General features: G+C 39.7%; 1 protein-coding gene across 2 annotated transcripts in view; it reads right to left on the bottom strand.

The window, feature by feature from the left end:
- Positions 1 to 20,855, bottom strand: part of LOC121284462 (spermatogenesis-associated protein 13-like) — a 216,447-nt gene that overhangs the window by 85,917 nt on the left and 109,675 nt on the right. For both annotated transcript variants that reach the window (XM_041199953.1, XM_041199954.1), the window contains exons 3-4: positions 18,792 to 19,166; positions 12,215 to 12,359 (exon numbers count right to left, since the gene is read on the bottom strand). In XM_041199953.1, the coding sequence (XP_041055887.1) occupies positions 12,215 to 12,359; positions 18,792 to 19,166 (520 nt within the window). The remainder of the gene's footprint in view (positions 1 to 12,214; positions 12,360 to 18,791; positions 19,167 to 20,855) is intronic.

Raw genomic sequence — 20,855 nt, 5'->3', positions numbered from 1 at the left:
TACTTAAACTATCTCTATTTCCTAACAGAACCAAAGACGACATGAGAAACAAAGTGAGTGGTCAGCATTTGGAATGCATGGCCTGAGAGGTTGATGGAGGCAGATTCAATTGTGGTTTTCAAAAGGAAATTGGATAAGCACCTGAAGATAAAAAAGTGCAAGGTTAAGGAGAAAGAATTGGGCAGCGGTACTAGCGGAATTGTATGGAGCCGGCTTGAACTCAGCAGGCCAAATGGTTTTCTTCTGTGTTGTTAGCATTCTATGAGCCTATGATTAACTGAAGTTTAATGTAGGTTGTGCATTTTAACTACCGACAGAGTTCAAAGCTAACATACACAGTACCATGTTACAAACCCAAGTGCAACCCACCAACATTGAAATGATCTTCAATTAGAAGGCTTTTGCTCCAGGGTAGTTCAGTTACTTCTGTTAAAAAACATTCACTACATTACTCAAAATATTTTCTCCTGACCAATGTATTTTTCTTTTTCTAAAAGTCCAATTTTCTTTCAAATTAAAACTGAAGGGGATAGTTAGTCATCGCAGCATTCTGTGAATATGATGTCACCAATGCACAAACTAAAGTCCATATCCTGAGTTGTGTAAATCCATTTGAATTTGGTTCTGATTAGCCACACTAACCATCTGGTTAATACTACAGAATCAGATTACTGCAGTAGTGATTAATATTTTTATTTTGCTTTGCACAATTCCTTTACAGTTATTTATTCTGTTATATAATGTTAATTTTAGTTGTTCTGCAGCGACAACTGTGTATGAACTCTCTAAGGTTGTTTCCTTATGCAAGGAATTTCCTTGTGCGGTCTCATTATTGAGCATTGTAACTCTAGAGGAAAATCATTGGAAACCTTTATTTATGCATCTCTCCTGGGTTTTCACCTATCTGCTGCTGAAGTCATGGCGGCAGACCCAAGGAAATCCTCAGCTTTAGAGTCTTACTCATAAACTGATTTGAGCCAGTAATAAATGTATTAATTGAATCCAAACATGGTATAAATATTGGTTCCTGATGTTTATTCATTCTGAAGCCAGATGAAGTAGGAAACTAAGTGCCAATCTTTTACTTAATACAGATTTATGTGTGGAATAAAACATTACAAATGTCTGCCTCTTCTTAACGAACATGGAGAGCAGCAGTTCAAGAAGGCACCTCACCACCATCTTTTCAACGACAATTAAGGATGGGCAATAAATGTTGGTCTAGCCAGCGATGACCACATCCCATGAACTAAAAAAAAATCCAGCGTCCCAGAGGTAACTTTTTATACGAGCTCAAGGTGCTTAATCAATATCCTTTACTTGTGTATCCTTAACCTTAATACAATTAACATACTATTAACAGGTTCCCCTCTTTTTAAACAAAAACTTTATAACACACAATGCTTCAAAACAAATCAAAAATAAAAAATAAAAAATAATGTTCCATATTCCGTACACCACATCATTATACAAAACGTTCCACTTCTAGGATCTCCAAGAGTTTCCTTTTGTAAAGCAATCTGATATCTGATGCCTAGCTTTGACCCACCTTGGAGATTTATTTTATTTTTAGCATCTCTTTTACACTTGCAAGTTCAATCTTTAAGTTTTTTGCAGTCACTTTTTGATGAATGTAAGTTATCCCACAGGGAGTATTTATCTATATAACATTCAATGGGCAAGCAATTCTCAGAGCGTACCTTGCATAGAATTTTTCAAAAAATATTTGACAGGTAAAACTCCATAGCTCTTGCTGCTGAAAGAGCCAGTGTTTCTGCAGCTGTAGTACTTTTAACCACCCTTTTTACTTTGTTAGTTTCCCAGGCCAAGGGATAAAACTTCCCATTTTCACCCACCTGGAACATTATAAAACCAGCTGAATTTGAATACCCATCCAAACCCAGACGAGGGAGAGAAAGACAGCAACAAGCAACAGGAGGCCTCACTCAACGACAATCATCCAAAGTCAGCAGCTGCAGTGCCAAGCTGGGGTTGGAACATGGCTGAGGCTCAGAGGATGGATGGGCCCAGGGTCGAGAATGCTAGTGAGACAGGAGTGGCAGAAAAAGGACAAAGAAATGGCGAAACAGAGGGACCTCCACCTGAATAAATTCTACTGTCTGCCTCTCAAACTCTTTTCAGACACCAAAACCTTGGTCTGCAGAGGCACTCACAAGAGGAATATTGATTTTGAACTTCTATGCAACGTGTATCAGGAGTACAACCACATTCGGAAATAGAGATGTTTGGAAAGTTTCCTGCACCAAATGCAGAGCAGTGTTCAGTAGTTCAAGTTATAGGCAATCTCAAGGAAGTAATGACTGCTTGGTGAATTGATGGTGGCACTGTTGGCTATAATGCTGCCAGTGAATTTTCAGCTGAACTTTAGTTGTTTTTCTTTGTATTTTAGTTAAGGAGATCGTAAAACTTAGCTCAATTCAGCCTCTGGCTGTGGTCGGAGTTGACTTTAATAAATCATTAATAATAAGTTTGCAGCAAGGTGTGAAGAATTGGATAAATACTCAAAGGGAAAAAAATTGCAGGGCCATGAGGGAATCATGGGCACTAATTTGATGGCTTTCTGCAAAGAGCCAGAACAAGTATGATGGGTTGAATGGTCTCCTTTTGTGCCATAACATTCCATGATTTTGTCAGCCAGCAGACCTCTGTCTGCTTCTATATTTGGGTACAGACTTTCAATGTCCATTGTAAAAAGTATGACACTGGGGGCTACAGTTAATGAGCTGACCACCTCTATAAAGTGGTGTGTCTTCAATGTACCTAGGATGCTTCTGTACTAAGGGGTTCCAATCTATGCGAGGAGGTGCATTAGCTTGGGAGAAAAAAAAATCACTGAGATGTGAAGTACATGTGAATTAAACTATTTGTTATTTGATGGTTAGCTTGGTAGTGCAGAATTAATTTGTGTGCCTTTCCCTTGTTGCACAGTTGGACCGTTGGAATTCAGTACCCTGACCTGTTTGTCACATCCACTGTAAACAGAAACATTGAGGGGAAAGAAACATAAAATGTGTAGAAAATAAAAGAGAATGCCAGAGAGTGCGTATTGTTTGCAATTAATTTTTAAAAGGGGCTGCAGATGTGAGACTCATTTCCAATAAGTTACCTTGTGTCTAGTAATTGGAATTTACGTTTTGGAAATGGAATGGGAGATTTAATTATAATAAATTAGCAAAAACATCTGATTACAGATTCTCAGTTAAAAGATTTAGTAATATATATTCAGCCTTTGGTATAACCCTAAAAAATTCAACACATATACTTTTACTACACGACTGTATCACCTAATAAAGGAGCTAAGTGAGAATGCAAAAAAGGGATCTCTGAAAAATAGTCACAAAGTGGCCTGAGAAAATTTCAAGAAGTGCCCTTGAAAAATATTACTTTTACTCCAGTACAGTGTCCATTGCTGAAAGGACTTTCAGCTATGGTGTTTTTGACCACAATGTTCACATTGACCATAATGTTTATATTTTTGCATATGTTTTTAAACTTGTCATTAACAAATTCCCCCATTGTCAGTCAGAAATTTAGCCGATGTTCCCAGACAGGGTGGATGCTGAGAGATTGTTTGCACTGGTTGGAAAACATGGGCCATTGCCTAAGGATAAGGGGCCAATCACTTTGGACTCAGATGAGGAAAAGTTACTTTTAGTTGCTCAGTAGCAGAGAACTTGAGCATTCCTGCAAAAAGACACGCCATTGATGCTTTTCATCTTAGATACAAGAATGGCAAACTTCAAAGAGCAACAATTTATATTGCAGGGCTCTAATTGGTTGACAAGTTAACTAATTGGTCAAGGCCTTGCCTTGGAACAGGGAACTATTTTTTCCCCACAATTTTGTTTAATTCAAAAAAGGCACAATGCCTGGACCTGTCCCTTTTGCCTACAGAGAACAGGTCCCTGCGTATGAATATATGTAGCTTCTAACAAGTGTAAGCAAGCCACATTGCAAGCCCAATTGATAATCTTAAATTGGTTGTTAGTGTAATTCTTGGGTATGTTCAGTAAGTGCTGTCCAATCACGGAATCATATTTAGTTTTAGACATTATGTTCTGAGTTTTGAAAACATGGGCTCATTGAGCACAGTCAGTGCTCTGCCAATTGGGAGCAGCCGGAAATTCATATACCACATTAATCATTTGCGTAGTAGGCAGAACATCTTTTTTGCCTTGACAGCAGCATCCTGGTTGTGGAAAATACAACTTGTGTTGTTGCTGCATAGATGCAGTGTGAAATGGCTATCTTCACCTGTTGCTTAAATTTTTAGATGCCTTACACCCTTCAAGGATTATTAGAGGTAGACTGGGCACTTCACAGTACCAATGTGGCAGCCTTAGGCCCATTTGTGAATATGCATGATACACAGTGAGCAATGACCTAATCAGAATAGCCATTGTCCCACAAGTTAGTTTTGGTGTCCCCCATTTCAATGCCAATCTTGCAGAGTGAGTAAATAGCTCAGGCCCTATTTATGAGATTGCTGATAAGGCCAATCTTATAGTGCATGAAGCTGTAGGAATCTGAAAACGTACATTGACCAGCGAGGACAGGTTTGCAGTAGACATTGATTAGAAATGTCAGGTTTTGTTAAGGGGACTGCAACTGACCTCATCTCCTCTGGAGATCTTCCTTCCACAGCTTCCAACCTGATAGTCTCCCAACCTTGGACGGCCTGCTTCTACCTCTTACCCAAAATCCACAAACAGGACTGTCCCAGCAGCCAATCGTGTCAGCCTGTTACTGCCCCACGGAACTCATTTCTTGCTATCTTGACTCCATTCTCTCTCCCCTTGTCCAGTCCCTTCCCACCTACATCCGTGATTCCTCTGACACCTTACATCATATCAACAATTTCCAGTTCCCTGGCCCCAACCGCCTCCTCTTCATCATGGACGTCCAATCCCTCTACACCTCCATCCCCCACCAGGATGGTCTGATGGCTCTCCGCTTCTTCCTCGAACAGAGGCCTGAACAATCCCCATCCACCACTACTCTCCTCTGTCTGGCTGAACTTGTTCTCACACTGAACAATTTCTCCTTCAACTCCTCTCACTTCCTTCAAATAAAAGGTGTGGCTATGGGTACCCGCATGGGTCCCAACTATGCCTGTCTCTTTATGGGGTATGTGGAACATTCTTTGTTCCAGTCCTACTCCGGCCCCCTCCCACAATTGTTTCTCCGGTACATCGATGATTGCTTCGGTACTGCTTCATGCTCTCATCTGGACCTGGAAAAATTTATTAATTTTGCTTCCAATTTCCACCCCTCCATCATTTTCACATGGTCCACCTCTGACACTTCCCTTCCCTTCCTTGACCTCTCTGTCTCAATTTCTGGTGATAGACTGTCCACCAATATCCATTACAAGCCTACTGACTCCCACAGCTACCTCGACTACAGCTCCTCACACCCCGCTTTCTGTAAGGACTCCATCCCATTCTCTCAGTTCCTTCCCCTCCGTCGCATCTGATGATGCCACTTTCAAAAACAGTTCCTCTGACATGTCCTCCTTCTTCCTTAACCGAGGTTTTCCACCCACAGTGGTTGACAGGGCCCTTAACCGTGTCCAGCCCATCTCCCGCACATCCACCCTCACACCTTCTTCTCCCTCCCAGAAACATGATAGAGTCCCCCTTGTCCTCACTTATCACCCCACCAGCCTCCGCATTCAAAGGATCATCCTCCGCCATTTCCGCCAACTCCAGCATGATGCCACCACCAAACACATCTTCCCTTCATCCCCCGGCGGCATTCCACAGGGATCGTTCCCTCTGGGACACCCTGGTCCACTCCTCCATCACCCCTACACCTCAATCCCCTCCCACGGCACCTTCCCATGCAACCGCAGAAGGTGCAACACCTGCCCCTTTACTTCTCCTCTCCTCACTGTCCAAAGGCCCAAACACTCCTTTCAAATGAAGCAGCATTTCACTTGCACTTCCCTCAATTTAGTCTACTGCATTTGTTGCTCCCAATGTGGTTTCCTCTACATTGGAGAAATCAAACGCAGACTGGGTGACCGCTTTACAGAACAACTTCGGTCTGTCCACAAGCATGACCCAGACATCCCTGGAACTTGCCATTTCAACACTCCACCCTGCTCTCATGCCCACATGTCCGTCCTTGGCCTGCTGCATTGTTCCAGTGAAGCTCAACGCAAACTGGAGGAACAGCACCTCATCTTCCGACCAGGCACTTTACAGCCTTCCGGACTGAATATTGAGTTCAACAATTTTAGATCATGAACTCTCTCCTCCATCCCCACCCACTTTCCGATTCCCCCTTTTTTTCCCAATATTTTATATAGATTTTTATTTTCCCACCTATTTCCATTATTTTTAAATGTATTTCCATCCACTGTTTTGTCTCTACCTATTAGCCTTTTTTGATTCCTTCACCCCACCCCACCCCCACTAGGGCTATCTGTACCTTGCTTGTCCTGCTTTCTACCCTTAATTAGCACATTCCTCAGATAATATCACCACCTTCAACGCCTCTTTGTCCTTTTGTCTGTTACATCTTTTGGTTATCTCCATCTATCACTGGCCCTCTATCTAGCTCTACTTGTCCCACCCCCCCTTAAACTAGCTTATATTTCACCTCTCTTCTATTTTTACTTAGTTCTGTTAAAGGGTCATTCGGACTTGAAACATTAACTGTGCTCCTCTCCGCAGATGCTGGCAGACCTGCTGAGTTTTTCCAGGTATTTTTGTTTTTGTTTTGAATTAATACCCTGTATGGGTAAACTGCAGGTCCATTGACTTTGCAAAAGCAATTGCTTTATCATGTTCCATGCCTAGTTTCATTTGGGCCTTTTTCATGCAAGGCTTCCTTAGCAGCAAGTGTATCTCACTAAACACTATATCGGTACCAGTAATACTTAGTACAGCTATTTTAAATATAATCACCACTCTTTTCCATGACTTCACTGTGTTGTCACCCCCAACCTGAATAGCAGTAGAACTTTCATACTCTGACTTAATTTGATCCATCTACTGAGCGAATCTAAACATTTTAACCAATCTGTCAACACACTGTCGAGGTGCAACCACTATCTTGCAGAGCACAATTAAATGAATCTATGACTAATAAGCTCATTACTGGACTAAAGCTTCTTGTGACTAATAGAATTCCCTCTGACTGATCATTATCATCTTCAGCTTCTGAATTTTCTGTCATGTGTTGCTTCGAAAACCCTGGTGTTCAGCTTTGGGTAGTTCATTGCATAATGATATTGAGTCACATCTTAAGCACTATTTCCTAGGAATTCCTGGAGTTAATTTGTCTATTATTGTTACTCCAATCCTGTTGTCTGCCAAATTTGCTAAAAATGCCTTCATACTCATTCTTTCCATCAGTATCGCTTTTGTTGTACTGACAACTTCGCCCCATATCTGAACAATCTGGAAATGCCATAATTATCAAGTCCTTCATCGTTTGTGGCATCACAGAATGTCCCATTTGTGCCAGCAAGGCTGTTGGAAATGACTGCTTCCCCAGGAATGTTTTTAAAGCAACAATCAATTTGATCCAAAAGTTTGTATTTTTCTGGGAACTGAATGCCATTTAAGACCAGGAATTTATCCATGTCTGACACCTTAACACAATCCAGCACTTTAAATACAAGCACTGAATAATGTTAGGAACAATGTATAACTTTAAGTTTAATTTATACTTACATTTGTGTGTTAAGAAAGGTAGAACATGGTTTTAGTTTTATTTTGATTTTTCTTGTGAGCTTGGTGCCAAGAAATCTGGAAAGCCTCCAAACAACAAAGTCAGGTTTTCTGGATTTGTTTGTGTACGTGTGTTAATGAGATTTTACAACCCTTGAATTGAAGAGATGGGTTAAAAAGAGATTAGAGGTTTAGTGATGTTGGGGAAAAACAACAAAGAAAAAACTGTGCTGTTGCCTAGCGACAGGGGTCCAGTGACACGCAGAGACACACAAAGACAGAAATGAAGTTCAGAGTGTCTATGTCAGGGAGCGAAGACAGGAGCTCTAAGCTTTCGGATAAGAAATACTCCAAAGCCACTGGGGGTCTGAGTTTAGAGAAATCATGTGCTTGCTCTGTATTTGAAGTAATAGTGAATTTTGTGTGTCTCAGTGAGAGATACCAGTTGGGGAAAAAGCATCTAGCGAATGTTCATAGTGCTGTCAGAAGAAAACTATTTACAATGGAGCCAGCCCAAGCGAGAAGCCTTGATATTAAGATAATGGTAAATCTTCACTGGGCTTTGTGTCTGTAAGGGTATTACTGGGATAAAAGGAATGGTGTGAGATTGAATAGTTTTCTTGCATTTGCATTGAGATCTTCCCAACCTTTTGTCCGGTGTAATATAGTTAATTTTCCTTGTTTAATAAATATTTTTTCTTTGTGTTAAAAGTTTACATAGAAACATAGAAAATAGGAGCAGGAGTAGGTCATTCATCCCTTCAAGCCTGCTCCACCATTCATTATGGTCATGACTGATCATCCAACTCAATAGCCTGCTCCCGCTTTCTCCCCATATCCTTTGATCCCTTTTGCTCCAAGAGCTATATCAGCAAACTCCTGTGAATTTGTTCAGTAACTTTCCTCCACGGTTTCTAAAACAAAACTTAAACAAAGTTAGGGCCTATCAAGCCAGGTTTCACTCTGGGATCTGACTTGTCCAGTATTACCAGCAGGGATCGTAACAATTGAATCTCCATTAAAGTGCATGATATATTCCTCTCTAGAACAATTGTCTACTTTTTAAAATCTATCAAAGTCTGACCATGCCTTGTAGATATCTAATAGATCACCTTTCTTACAAATTTAATCCATGAAGCTTAATAGAAGATCCAAACCTTCATCAAAGCCCAACTAACAGACATCCATCTCTCAAAATACTTTGCTTCTGATTTTACTTTTGCTAGTAAGCGACAATGCCAAGGTCTTTTTTTCTTCCGTGAGGAGGTAACTAGTGTCTACATATCCACTTATTTTTCCACTGGTAATTCAGTTCAGATTCAGAGAAGATCAGTGGATAACCATACCCTGACAATTTACACTTGCTTTCAGTCATCCTTCACAAAAGTAACTCAGATTACAATCTTCTGTTCCCAAAAAATACTTTGTTTCCAATCTTCACCTTTAAGCAACCATCCTCTGCTACATCTTAATTCATTCTGAAGCCAGAGAGTGAAGTAGGAAACTAGATACTAATCTTTTACTTAATATTAGATTTACAAAATGCAACTTTTACAAATGTTCACCTCCTCCCCAACGAACACCCAGTATCCCAGAAGTTTCTCTTTATATGTGCTCAAGGTGCTTAAGTCAATCAATCAATGCTCTTCACTTGTGCATCCTTAACCTTAATAATACAGTTGACATACCATTAACATCTTAATAGCTGTAAAATTCTAGTCTGTTACTATTGCTGTAATATTGCTACAGGAAATAAGTTAAAATAGTATAAACTTGAGTTTGCTAATCAGAAGTTAGTCTCAAGTAGAATGAAACCAGTCAAGTGTAAAAGACCAAGTTTTAGCCTCAGCGAATGTTGCAGTCCTAGAAGCAGCTCAGCCTTGAGGTGCACTTGGCCTAAAAGGATATTTGAGGAAACAAAATAAAGATAGAACTTGTATTCATATAGTTCCTTTCATGATCTCAGGATATCCCAAAGCTCTTTACAGTCAATTACAGTGAAACCTGTAAATTTGGGATACCCAAGCAACTTGCACAGATGTTCTTTATTTGTAGGTGGCCTTGTGTTCACAATGGCCACTGTATGTACAGTAAACTGGCCAAGCCAAACATTCCATGATTGACTGTATCTTTTGCATCGTTCCTTTTTTGCAGCCCTGCCAAGGGATTGTGCCTACTTCTGGAGCTCTTCAAGCATGATGTAATTTTAGTTTTCCTGTTCATTGGATTTCCAAGTTCACTGCAGTCTAATTCCATCAAGGGAAGGATGTCCAGATACTGGAAACTGCTATGTTGGCAACATGTACATGGCAGTGACTGCTACAGGGCCAGAGTGTCTGTCAGAACACTCCCAAATTGGTGGCTGAAAGGGCGTGGAATGAATGTCCTGAAGACACCTGCTTGGGATTCCCTTTCGGTGTACTGTAGCTGCTCGTATTTTAAGTATTGGATGGGAATGGGGGCTCTTAGCAGCTCATCAGCACCTAGGTTGAGTTGGGTTACCAATTCTCACTGGAGGAATGTTCTGGCTACATAACATCTGACTCTGTGGTTAGATCATGTGACATCAGATCATATGACTTTTATAAATTGCTATTGGATTTACTTAATAATAGTGAAGTCCCTTGAAGTCGAGAATTTTCACTTGTGGTTTTGAGACAGCAGCAGCTCTTCCCAACAATTTCAGACACACTCCCCTCCACCACCACCCTAGGCATGTCTATATTATTGAACACTACCCATTCAGAGAAACATTTCATGAAAGCCACCTAGGATAGTACTTAAGGCACAAGCAATATCAAGATTATAAAGAAAGCCAACATAATTTCAGGTCATATCGCTAGATCATTGAATACGAACTAAGAGTATTTGTGCATTGTTTTTGTCCCTCACAGTCCTTGTGGCAATCATATCCATGCAATAGTGTTAGATGGAATACTGCAGGATATTGACTAAGCAATAATAAAAGAACACCAGTGATGTATTGTGAAGTCAGGATGGGTGCAAGATTTTGAGTTGATGGTATTCCCACTACATTTTAATTCTGATCTTCAATTATACAGGTCATGGACTAGGGAGATGTAGTCAAAGTAAGCTTGGTAATGTGCTCCAATGCATCCTGTAGATTGTACATTCTGCAAATAGTGACCCAATGATGGAAGCTAATATTGAGTTCAGTGGTAGAGCAGCAGATTAAGCAAACTGTCCCATCTTTGATAATGCTGAGCTTCTTGAATTCTGCTATGGCTGCACTCCTCCAGGTGAGTGGTTGGTATTCCAACTGACTCCTGACTTGAGCCTTATAGATGGTGGAGAGGCCTCAATGTAAAATACACATTACATAGTAGCCAACCCCTACCCCACTCTTGCAGTCATGGTGTTGATACGGCTAAGTTCTGTTAAGCTTCAGTTCAATGATGAACTCCAAGATGCTGACAAGATACTTGGCCTTCAACAAGCATAACCATCTTTCTAGGTGTCAGGTATGACTGTAGCTGCTTGGTGGGAATTTGCCTTTGACCTCATTTTTGCTAGGGCTCCTTCATGTTATACTCCATCAAATGCTTCTTGATGCCACGGGGTCTACTCTCAGCTGTAACATGGCAGTTGAGTTCTTTCGTCATCTTCTAGATCATGGCTCTAAGAAGGCCTAGAGAAATGGGATTCTGATGGAATCAGAATTTAGTATTGTGAGTCAGCATTGCTTAATACCACTTTACTATGAGTTAAAAGAAGGTTGATATAGGGGCAATTGTTTTAACAAAATAAATTAATTTTGTTTTTGTGGATAGGACATACCATAAATTGCAGCACATAAGTTGACCAGCATACAAGACGACCCTATTTTTCCAGTCCCAAAAATCATGTTTTGCATATACTTGGCATATAAGTCGATCCCATTTTCAGCCATAACATACAATATCACATTAATAGCCAGCCTCAATTTTTCTCCCAATGCATGTTTTACTGACCAGTACCTTATATATGGGTGTAAGAGATCAAGCAGGCAAAACAGGCTATGTTGCAAAGGTGTGCAGAAGTTTAAGACATGCCCACTCTGTGTCAGAAGCAGATGACATCTCAAAATGGTGACCACCAACACCATTTCACTTTTATACTTGATGTATAAGTTGCTCCCCCCACCAACGCCGCCCCCCCAGCGGCTTCAAAGGTCAACGAAGACTCCAACATCTATGGTACTTGGGCAACCTTCCACATTGTTACGTAGCTGCACCCAAACAATTAGATAAAGCTGAGAGGCCTTTTACTTGGGCATCCAATTATTTAGTACTACAGTGGGGATGTTGTTAAGGCCCATAGCCTTCACTGTACTGAATATACTCAGCAGATTTTGAAAACTGCATGAAGTGAACGAAACAAGCTGGACATTGGCATCTATGATGGCGAGGACCTTGGTAAGAAACTGAGTATGACTTTCACAGACATATATACTTTATTGCATGCTTACACACACATTTCAACATACTACGATTTAGACGCATATTACTTACGATTTGATGTTCTCAACTGCCGTCTACGCCCAACCCGATCTAAGCCAATAGGTGTGCTTTGAGAGAAAGTGAAAGGTCGAAGTCTGGCTGACACTGCTTTGTATGGTGGTACCTGATGTGAAGGAATAGGTGGCCGAGTAATTGGCTGAAAAGAAAGAATATTAAATATATCACCATGAATACAAAAAACAACCCCAATACCATTCATGAGTAGAAGTACGGTAACCAAAGCTAAATACGATTATTTTTAAAGATACATGTTTAAGTGCATACATCATTTCAGCTAAGTTTCTACAATATAAGTGATGCCATTTTGAAGTTACTTTGAATTGGTTTATGTTATTTCTTGTTGAACAAAAATCGGAAATCTTTTTCCTGTTATAGGATTTGTTTTAGTCTTCCTGGATGGTGGATCAGACTTACATTTCCCAAGAAACCTACACGGTACACTCTGTAGAGACTATAACCTTTTAAAAAGAAATTTGAATTTGCAGTTGATAGCTGAAAGGACGATATGTCAAGATTTCAGATTTTAAGACTGACTGTAACAATTGGACTAAAAGCGCTATTGACTAAACACAATTTTTGTAGGCAACTTATATTTTAAACTATAGAACAGAACTTTCCTCTTTTTAACACAACCAAAACACCCACTTCACAAATATACTTTACGCTGTTCCTTAAGTACTCATTCTATTTTCCCAGATGCAGTCCAAAGTCCAAATGTTTACTTTTGTTTCTTTCCTTTCCCAGCTTCGTAGCTTTTAACCCCAGAATTGTCTTTCATGGTGAAGGTTTTTCATGGCAATTCTCCCTCCTGCACAAGCGAGGTGGATCTTCCTCACAAATTTGGTCTTTTGAATCTGAGCGCGACCTCCCACCCAGCACTGTGAACTATAGAAACTTCCGGCTTCAAGTTGTTCCCTCTCTCCCGGATTCTGGCAGACTGCCTGTCCGAGAGTTTCAAGGTTATCTTAGAAACCCTTCCTCTCTCAAAGCCCATTTCCATTGCAACATGAATCACATGGGCCTTGTATCAAGGTAGAAATGTTTATTAGCTGTCCTTGAGACCCCAGTTCTCTTTTATCTTGCAAGTAAATGGAAAGTTTAAAGCTCAACTGTTTTCAAACCAATATTCTCCACATCTTCCTGGGACCTTGGAGACTAGCCAGTGTAAACACAAATGTTGCTGCAGGTGTCCAAGTGTGAAGAACTTATACCTTCTTTCCAACAAATAACCCGGGCCTCCCTTTAATCTTTAAAAGCCACGTCACTCAGACTTGTTGTCAGGCAGGCTTTAAAACAGGCCACATGAGCCTCACCTTCATTTTACCCTAAATTAAAGACACCTTCCTAAAACAATCTTATAAATCTCATATTTGAAACAACATAGTAGGAAAATAAACACTTAAACCACTGAAGTAAATTTCTCAACATTGCACCAGTGCACCAATACAATAATGGTACCCACTTGGTCCCAAACTCCATATGAACATTTAATTGATGCGTAAAACACTAATGAAAGATGATTTTGCTCTTCAGTTTAACACCATTAATTGGTAGTTGTACTGCAAATAATGTTAATAAATATTAAATTGACTTTAGGTCATTTTTGTGTTGGCATACCAAAATATCGCAGCCTTGCTAAAGATAAAATGGTCTCCCTATAACAATATAGGTACTGTGGTTATTTCCTCTGTGTGTTAATTTTTCTACATATAAAATGTAGGTAACTAGGGATAATTTTTAGAACATAGACCAGATGGTATCATCAATTACCATCTTGTTGATCCCACTATCAAAGGATATAAAGAAATACATTTATATTTGCCCTAAATAGATCATTTATACTTTTAGGAAAAGATGCAGTATGGCATGATGATTATAATAATTGTGACACAATAATGGCCAGTCTGTAAAGTAATTATTCTAACACCAGATATTTTAATAGCAGGAAAGTGTTATTAGGACCGAGAAGCCTTCCTACCTTTGTGTACAGAACACAGAAATCATAGAAATACACCATAGATTATTACTTTTTAAAAATACAATAGAATTGCATTATGGCAATATCTGTTTGTGCGACAAAATATAATCCAATCTTATTTTTGCCATGATGCAAATGTTATAAAATTTAGACAAGGATAATGTAGATTTTCCTTTAACAGGGACAGAGAAATCTGTCATACAAAAATACCCTCCTAATTCTGAAATTAGAATACATTTACTATGAAGGTGTCTCATATGATCTATAAAGCCCAAATGAACTGAGAGGTGTATTAAAAAGACTAGGAAAAACATCTTGTTCTTCATCAGGTCCATTCAACTTCTGTGCCGGCATCAATCAAATAATTCAGCTCCAGCAATCCTTACTATGGTTTGTTTCACTGGATATTTTGCCTTTAACCTATACACAGGGCTGGATTTTACCGTCAGTGAGCAGGGGCAGGGCCCACTCGCCAATGCATAAAATGATGCGCAGTGACGTCGAGTGGAGCTCCCGACATCATCACGCCCCATTTAAATTTTCAGGAAGGCGGGGGCGCAGCAAAATCAGCTGCACGCCCACCAACCTGTCAATGGCCAATTGAGGACATTGACAGATCAATTAAAGTAATTAGTGGACCTACCCATCCAACCTTAAAGTTGGCGGGCAGGCCAAGGGCCCCAGCGGGAAGTAGAAAAAACATGAAACCTCATCCACAGGCAGGATGAGGTTTCATGTAGTGTTTTAAAAATTTTAATAAAGTTTTTTTGGAAATTATGAACATGTCCCAACCCACATAAAAGAGCGCCAGTTGGGGGCTCTGATCAGAAGCGTGCTCGCACGCGCCCGCCCATCAACTTCCCTGCCGACGGGGGGAAAGTTCAGCCCACAGTGCTGTGGTACACAATACAAAATCTATTCTGCAGTGTTCTTATATATTGCCAGTTACTTAAGCTTCCAAATTCTTGAAAACTAAACAGATTGAAATATTGCATCCCATGTATACTTAATTGACCAGCTGTAAACTTCCAACTTTGAAAATGTGATTACTGATGTTGGAGAGCTTTTAGCCAGCCATCTAAACAAAAAAAATACAAAAGTTAACACAGCACTTTTCAAGGCTTTAAAGGGAAAAATTGCTGAACTTTAGAAATTAAACTAATAAAGCGCATTTATTTTGTTCAGTGTGGTTCGGAATTCAATAATCTCTACCCTCTTTACCCCTCAATATTCACTTTGACTGTCTTGAGGGAAATGATTCTGCATAATTTTCAAGTACATTGGCTGCCCTCCAATAGTTTACTGAATTGATAGTTTTCCTATTGCTAGCCAAGATAGGATATTCAGTTCTGCAATGAATCACATTCAAGTCCACATTCATACATTTTTCTGCAGGGACCACCAGATAGTGACCAAGAGCTGAATCACTGATAGGTATTTCCCCTCCAATTCAAGGATTCGAATGTCAACTGTAACATCGCAACTGCTTCTTCAATTGAGATAGCCTACTCAGCTTAGAAAGGGGGCCAACTTTTCAGAGTTCCTGATCTATGAGGCTCAGAAACATACCAGATATTTAATTTACCAACTCAACCATCAGAAGGGCTTCTTTTTCCATATTTTTGTATCGATCTTCTTTCTTCTGCCTCATGGTGCCAATCGATGCTGTGGTGCAGCTCTACAAATGGCAGCATTTTCACAGTGCATTACATAAGCGTCCATTCATCATATTACAACCTAAATAGTGAACGTTGACAGGCCTTTATGCCATAATTACTCATATTTAAACCTTGTCATTTAACATCCACACATGAATCTATGAGCAGGCTTGTCAGCATAGAGATTGCTCTGGAATTTTTGTCCGACTCCTCTCCTTCCTTAACCTAGGGCCTTGAGGCAAATTTTATTAGTTCTCCCAACATCCTAGCAGAGGCTTATTAACTCAGCACAAAACAAGGATAAAACCTGACCACAGAATGGCTCAGTCCCACGTAACACATGGCATTTATCAACTAGTCCATCAAGTTTCTCAAAGTCAGTTTTTCAATCATGAATCATGATTTTAGTCGCCTAACTTTTCTATGCTGAACTCTGCAGAACTACTTTAATTGATACAACTGTCATAAACCAATTCAATGTATTTAGAAATATATTTTGATAGCTCCCCATATGACTTATTGTTGAAATTCACTGTGCGCTACAGAGCTGTATGAACAAGAGAGCACCAAGATTCAATCCCTGATAGGTGTTTAGCTGATCTTTCTCACAGGGAAGCTAGGAGGCTCCCCTGCACCCACACACATCTTAAGATTTGGAAAGTCCTACCTGAAAGGGTGTGAAATTAGATTCCATAGGAACTTCAAAAAGGCACTGGACACATACACATGAAGAGGGCTGATTTTCAAGGTTGTGGAGAAAAAAAGCAAGGGTGTGAGACTAAACTGGGCAGCTCTTTCAAAGATATGGAACAGGCACAATGGTCCAAATGGCCCCCTCCTGTGCTTGGAGATGCTATACTAGTCAAAGTACCAGAATTGGCTTTAATGATTAGGATAGCTAAAGAAAAATTAGCCAAAGCTCCCCCTCCGTATATGGCTGAAATTCCTTCCAGTAATACCTTTAACAAAAAACCTTTAACAAGTATTCATGCCAAACATTTTGCCAAAATTTTCAATAGAAGGAATTTTGACTACCAGTATTTTTTCACTTGTGTTTCATCTTTTAAAGTCTGTTTCGCTAAAACCCAATTTATTCCATTTTTATTTCTGGTCTAGTCTCACCTCAGCTCGAAACAAACAATTTTATGAAAACTAGCTCTCAAATCATTCCTTACTTTAATTTGGCTTATTACACCCACTTATTACTTGCTAAAAAAAAATCGAATAATGCTTCCTCTTGTGCCTCCTACTATTTACGAAAAGATTCTTGGAAGAGTTCAATAAGGTTGCTTGTATGTACATATTGTCCCCACAAAAAATCCTAGTCTTATGGCAGAATGATAAAAATCCCCCAATATTACAAGCGAGATATTGGCACTAATCCTTATCACCTGCCACAGTAGTGCATCTTCGCCCATTTTATCATGTGGTGGTCTATAACATATCCCTGCCATTAACTTTTCTTCTTTTCCACTACTGAAAGAACATTTGTGCCAATAGCTACTCTACGTTAAGACAATGTACTTTTTGTTCCTAGGAATATAAGAACAAAGGACTCAGAAGTAGGCCATTCAGCCCTTCGAGCCTGCTTCACCATTCAATAAGATCATGGCTGATCTGGTTGTGGTCTCAATTCCACTTTCCTGTCTGCCCCCCATAACTCTTAACTCCCTTGTCTATCAAAAATCTGTCTAACTTAGCCTTGAATAAATTTAATGACCCAGCCTCCACTGATCACCACATGGAGGTCCATTTTTGTTGCAGAAATAATCTGGTAATATTAAAGGTGTTGAAAAGAGTTCCAGTGCAAATGTTCACCATACTGGCAATAATTTAAAACCAACAATTCTTCTTTTGATATTCTGATCATAATATTAAAATTATTGTGCTGGCTGATGTGGCATACTTAAAGGGGGAATTTGATGGATACTTAAGGATTAGTATATCAATAACCTTTCACTTGACTTAAGTTTTAAAATATCAGAAATGGATTTATTTTTTATGCACTATATGGCACAATGTAAGAAATCTATGTCAGAATATGAGAACATAAGAAATAGGAACAGGAGTAGACCCTTTGGCCCCTCGAACCTGTTCCGCCATTCAGTAAGATCATGGCTGATCTGCTTGTGTTTCGATTTCCACATTCCCGTTTAACCCCGATAACCTTTGATTCCCTTGCCTAACAAGAATCTTTCTACCTCTGCCTTAAAAATATTCAATGACCCCACCTCCACCTCCTTTTGAGGCAGAGAATTCCAAAGTCTCACAACCGTTTGAGAGAAAAAAAATTTCTTCTCATCTCTGTCCTAAAAGGGTGACCCCTAATTTTAAAACAGTGCCCCCTAGTTCTGGACTCACCCACAAGAGGAAACATCCTTTCGACGTCCACCTTGTCAATGCTGTTCAGGATCTTATATACTTCAATCAAATCACCCCTCACTCTTCTAAACTCCACTGGAAATAAGCCCAGTCTGTCCCACCTTTCCTCATAAGACAACCCACTCATTCCACGTATCAATCTAGTAAACCTCCTTTGAACCGCCTCCAAAGCATTTACACCCTTTTTTAAATAAGGAGACCAAAACTGCACACGGTATTCAAGGTGCAGTCTCGCCCATTATATCTGTTGCAATCATTTTTAAACACCACATTAATCATCAGATTCATGGACTTGGCAATTCTCAAAGTGGAAACATTGGCAATACGGTGCATTAATGTAAAAGATTGGCAAGAAATTCAAGTGCAAGTCAGAAAAGCAAATATAAAGTACACTAAAGTCTGAATTAGAATTAGGAAGAACAGGAAATAGCCCACATTCCTTTCTAGAGTTTCTTGAGGAACTGAAGCAAAGTTTTCAGCCAAAGAAGCAGGCATAGCAGAAAAATTTGATTTTGGTGTAGAAAGACGCAGCAAAAGAGAGTCATCTTACTTGTACTGTAAGAAGGTCCTCCATTTCTTCGGAGTGATTATTCCCATAGATACTGACCCCACCAATCACAGAGATCGGCCTCCTTTTCTGGTTTCTATGGAGCTGAACACTGGCACACTTCTGTGGCTGGGAGTCAACACACGAGACATCAGTTGCATCTTCATTCCCTGCAGGGTCAATTTTTTGAGGCTGAATAGGAAAACCATTCTCCAGGATGGAAAGCTTCCTGTTAGCAAACTGACCATAGTCTGAAAGGGGTCGCTGTCGCTGCCTGCCTTTCCAGGAATTCCACTTTTTTTGCCCAATCTTTTGTGCATCTGTCTTTTCTTCTTCCTGGGAAGGCAATGGCTTCCTCCACTGGTCTTCAGAAGAAACCTTTTAAATGTGAACATGAAGTGTCATCATCTTTATTAACATTACTTCTTCCCAGAGTTACAAGCTCTAGTGTTTCCACACATCCTCATATTAAAAGCAATAATAAATAAAAATAATCTTTTTTTGGATGTACAGATATCTCAGTGACATATTTAAGAACACGCACTTGAACATAAAACAATTAAAAGGTTTACAGATCTGAGGAAATGTGTAGCACAGGATCCACAATCTTTATTCTAGTAGGAGTTATGATGCAGTGAGCAGGGGTGGGAAGTCTTGTAGATTATCGATGACCTAACCCAGTTGAACTGGAGCTAACTGTAGTCCTCTACCAGTCTGCCAGCTGAAATTAGCTGACCCAGGAGAGTGGTTTAGGAGTTTATTGCATCTGTGTGGCTCAGAGATAAAACCTCTACTTTAAAGTGTTTTGGCCTGCAGATGCAGTTAAATAGAGTGAAAAAAAAGTCATTTGTTAAATGCCTAACTTAGGCAGTAAATAAATATTGCCCATTATACTAGAAATGACTTAACAGCTATTAAATGTAAACATTTGCTGAAGGAAAAATGTTTTATTCTAATTGATGTTTATTTTAAACCCCTTGTTCAATTTCATTTCAACTCACTTCTTTTAAATAGTTAGTAACTAATCATTGCAGAGGATGCAGCAAAAAGAAAATCATAGCTACTTCAAGGACCAAAGCCAACCTTATTTACTGTAGTGCTTACCTCATGGTCAGACACAGTTATTGGTGTCCGGCATATGCACTGAAACACTACACAGTACTTATTGATTGTGGCCATCCACCTGGTTCTTTAGCTTTCTTTTTTGCATTAAAACACGTCAGCCCGTCTCGCAATCTTGAGCTACACTGAGCCTGTTCCGAAGGTTATGACTCATGATGCTGATCCCATGACTATACTTTTACCTCTGCACTGTTCAAGGCTTTCAAAGTCAGATAGCTACTACACAGATAGCTATAATGCACCACACATATCAAAATACAAATTTAAAGCCTTGAAGGTCTGCAGCAGCATACCTCTTATAATTGGTGTAAGGTTGCGCATTAGAGATCAATATATGCAACATCCCTCTGTGTTACCTAAGTCCATATATCATCCTTTAAATGTAACGGTGGCTATAACCTTTTATTGATCTTTTGCTGCTTTTCACATATATCTCTGTTGGCAGCAGAAGCAATGAGATTCAATGAAGTCAAATCCTTATCCATTATCATCAATACTTAGTAAATGAAATTAAGTCAGACATTAAAAATGTAAGATATAGAAATAGAAATAGGCCATTCAGCCCCTTGAGATTGCTCCACCATTCAACTAGATCATGGCTGATCTTCTATCTCAATGCAATTTTCCCGCACTATCCCCGTTTCCCTTGATATCTTTAATATTTAGAAATCTATTGATCCCTGTCTTGAAAATACTCAATGACTGAACCTACACAGCCCTCTCGGGTAGAAATTCCTTTTGATCTCAATCCTAAATGGTGTCTGTTATTGTGAAACTATGTCCCCTAGTCCTAGACTTCCCTCAACGAGAGGGAAAACATCCTTCCTGCAACTAACCTGTTAAGTCTTGTAAAAAATTTGAATGCTACCATGAGGTCATCTCTCATTTTTCTAAACTCTAGAGCATACAAGTCCAATCTCCTCATAGGCCAATGCTGCTATCCCA

Source organism: Carcharodon carcharias, chromosome 11, assembly GCF_017639515.1.
Source record: "Carcharodon carcharias isolate sCarCar2 chromosome 11, sCarCar2.pri, whole genome shotgun sequence".
NCBI classification, from domain to species: Eukaryota; Metazoa; Chordata; class Chondrichthyes; order Lamniformes; family Lamnidae; genus Carcharodon; species Carcharodon carcharias.
Note: the sequence above shows the minus strand (reverse complement) of the source record. Positions and strands in the feature narration are given on the sequence as shown.